Here is a 1752-nt window from a genome sequence, read left to right on the forward strand (position 1 = left end):
GCGTCAATTGACACAGGGAGTAATTGGGTTACGCATGCACTGTAGAACCTAGCATGAAAATGACGATAACACGTCCAGGCACGCTGATACGCTTTTTGAGATCCCGGTGTTAGACTAGAATTGAGAAGTTCGTTCAACTGAGCGACCAATTCCTGGGCTGAAGGGTCTCGGGAACTGGCGTTGGGAATTCGTCCATTCCAGGGGATATTGCCTTGAACCGCTCTATCTGAAAACGGGAGATTAAGTCGGCGCGCTCGTTAAGCTTCCCTGGAAGATGACGAGCGGTAAAGATGAATTTAAGAGTCGTTAACACCATATCCCTGATGAGAATCATAACTATCTTATGTTTAGACGTCTGCTTATTGATTATGTCCATAGCCTGCTTGCAGGCGGTAGTTGTTGTGTCGCCACGAAACACTATCAGACGCCATATTGGAAGAGCGTGGGATAGGTCTGGGCCCCGTGACAAAACGACGGGGTGGGGAGTGGGAAGAGCGGAGAGAAACCGCCTGCCCGAAATCTCGGTAGCCGCCCACTTCCTTTTGAGCTTCCGGTTGCTTGTCACGCCACAATAATTGACCAATAAGTAAGAGACTGTAATAAGGCTGTCAATCACTGAAGCTTGTAGCTGTAAACAAACTTGCTCTGGTCAACTAAAAAAGCCGTAAGAAATGTAAGCAAACCGGCAGAAACTGCAGCAAACAGTAAGTGTAGGTTTTTCCCATTGCAATTTCTTGTTTAATACGGAAAGTTTGAAAAATTTGGCAGCGAGAAAACAGTGGGCAATATTCCTGTCGGTGCACTTTGCGATCAAATTTACGGTTTTGATTTGCAGTGAAGCAATGCGTTTTATGAAATCTGACTTGACGTTTCGTATGTGGCAACATACATTTTCAAAAGTAACCTTCATTATATGAAAAATATTTATATTTCAAAACAAATTGAGAGCGATCTGTAATAAAGTGACAATTAGCATTTAAGGTCGGATTCAATTCCTGTGTAAACAAGGTTTCGTTTGCAGTGGTAATCAGTTTTCCAGACGCGAGAATTTCAAAATGATCCCATTTTATGTAAGAGCAACAAATCAGCGTTGATAATGAAGATGAACGGCAACCTCTTCTTCCTCGTCAACAACCAACAACGAACAGCTTACGGCGCGGTCGAGAGCAGCAAGAAGCTGGCAAATTAACGAAATTTGTGCTCTGTGTTTTCAAATTTTGCTTTGGTTCGCTTGGCTTATGGGGAAATCAAGCATGGAATTACATCCCTCGTGTTGCAGTCTACGTGATTTGTATCTATCAGGCAGTCTATGACTTTTATGTTGTGGTAGGGTGTCCTGGCTTCGATTGTGGCTTTCTTCAAAATTCAACGAACAAAAATCACTCGCATCATAAAGATGATCGACAAATCGCCAATACTGTTTACACCATAGCTTCTGTAGGTGCTGTCTTGTCATACAGCCTTTTCATTTGCTGTTTCATGTGGGCAAAACGAAAGGACTCCGCATTAGTGCCTCCCGTAGACAACATGGCGGATGATTTACACGAAAAAGATGCTTGGAAGTTGTGTTTGTATTTTAGTTTTATTTCAGCTTTCTATCTGTGTTCTGTGGTTGTGTTTTACGCTATTGTATGGGGTCAGAAACGTGGCAGGTTTTTCGACATTTTGACCACTGGAGTGGCGGCGCAGTTTATTGCACAGTGGACAGCAATAACTACTTGTCATGTTTTTGCTGTTAGTGCATACAGCCTT

General features: G+C 43.1%; 1 protein-coding gene across 1 annotated transcript; it reads left to right on the forward strand.

The window, feature by feature from the left end:
* Positions 1–274: 274 nt before the first annotated feature.
* Positions 275–1749, forward strand: LOC138046078 (uncharacterized; the record flags this gene model as incomplete). The annotated part of the gene is made up of 2 exons (XM_068892757.1): positions 275–284; positions 1076–1749. Coding segments are annotated over exons 1-2 (684 nt in total), but the record flags the coding sequence as incomplete, so codon positions are not given.
* Positions 1750–1752: the final 3 nt, after the last annotated feature.

Source organism: Montipora capricornis, chromosome 4, assembly GCF_036669925.1.
Source record: "Montipora capricornis isolate CH-2021 chromosome 4, ASM3666992v2, whole genome shotgun sequence".
Taxonomy (NCBI): domain Eukaryota; kingdom Metazoa; phylum Cnidaria; class Anthozoa; order Scleractinia; family Acroporidae; genus Montipora; species Montipora capricornis.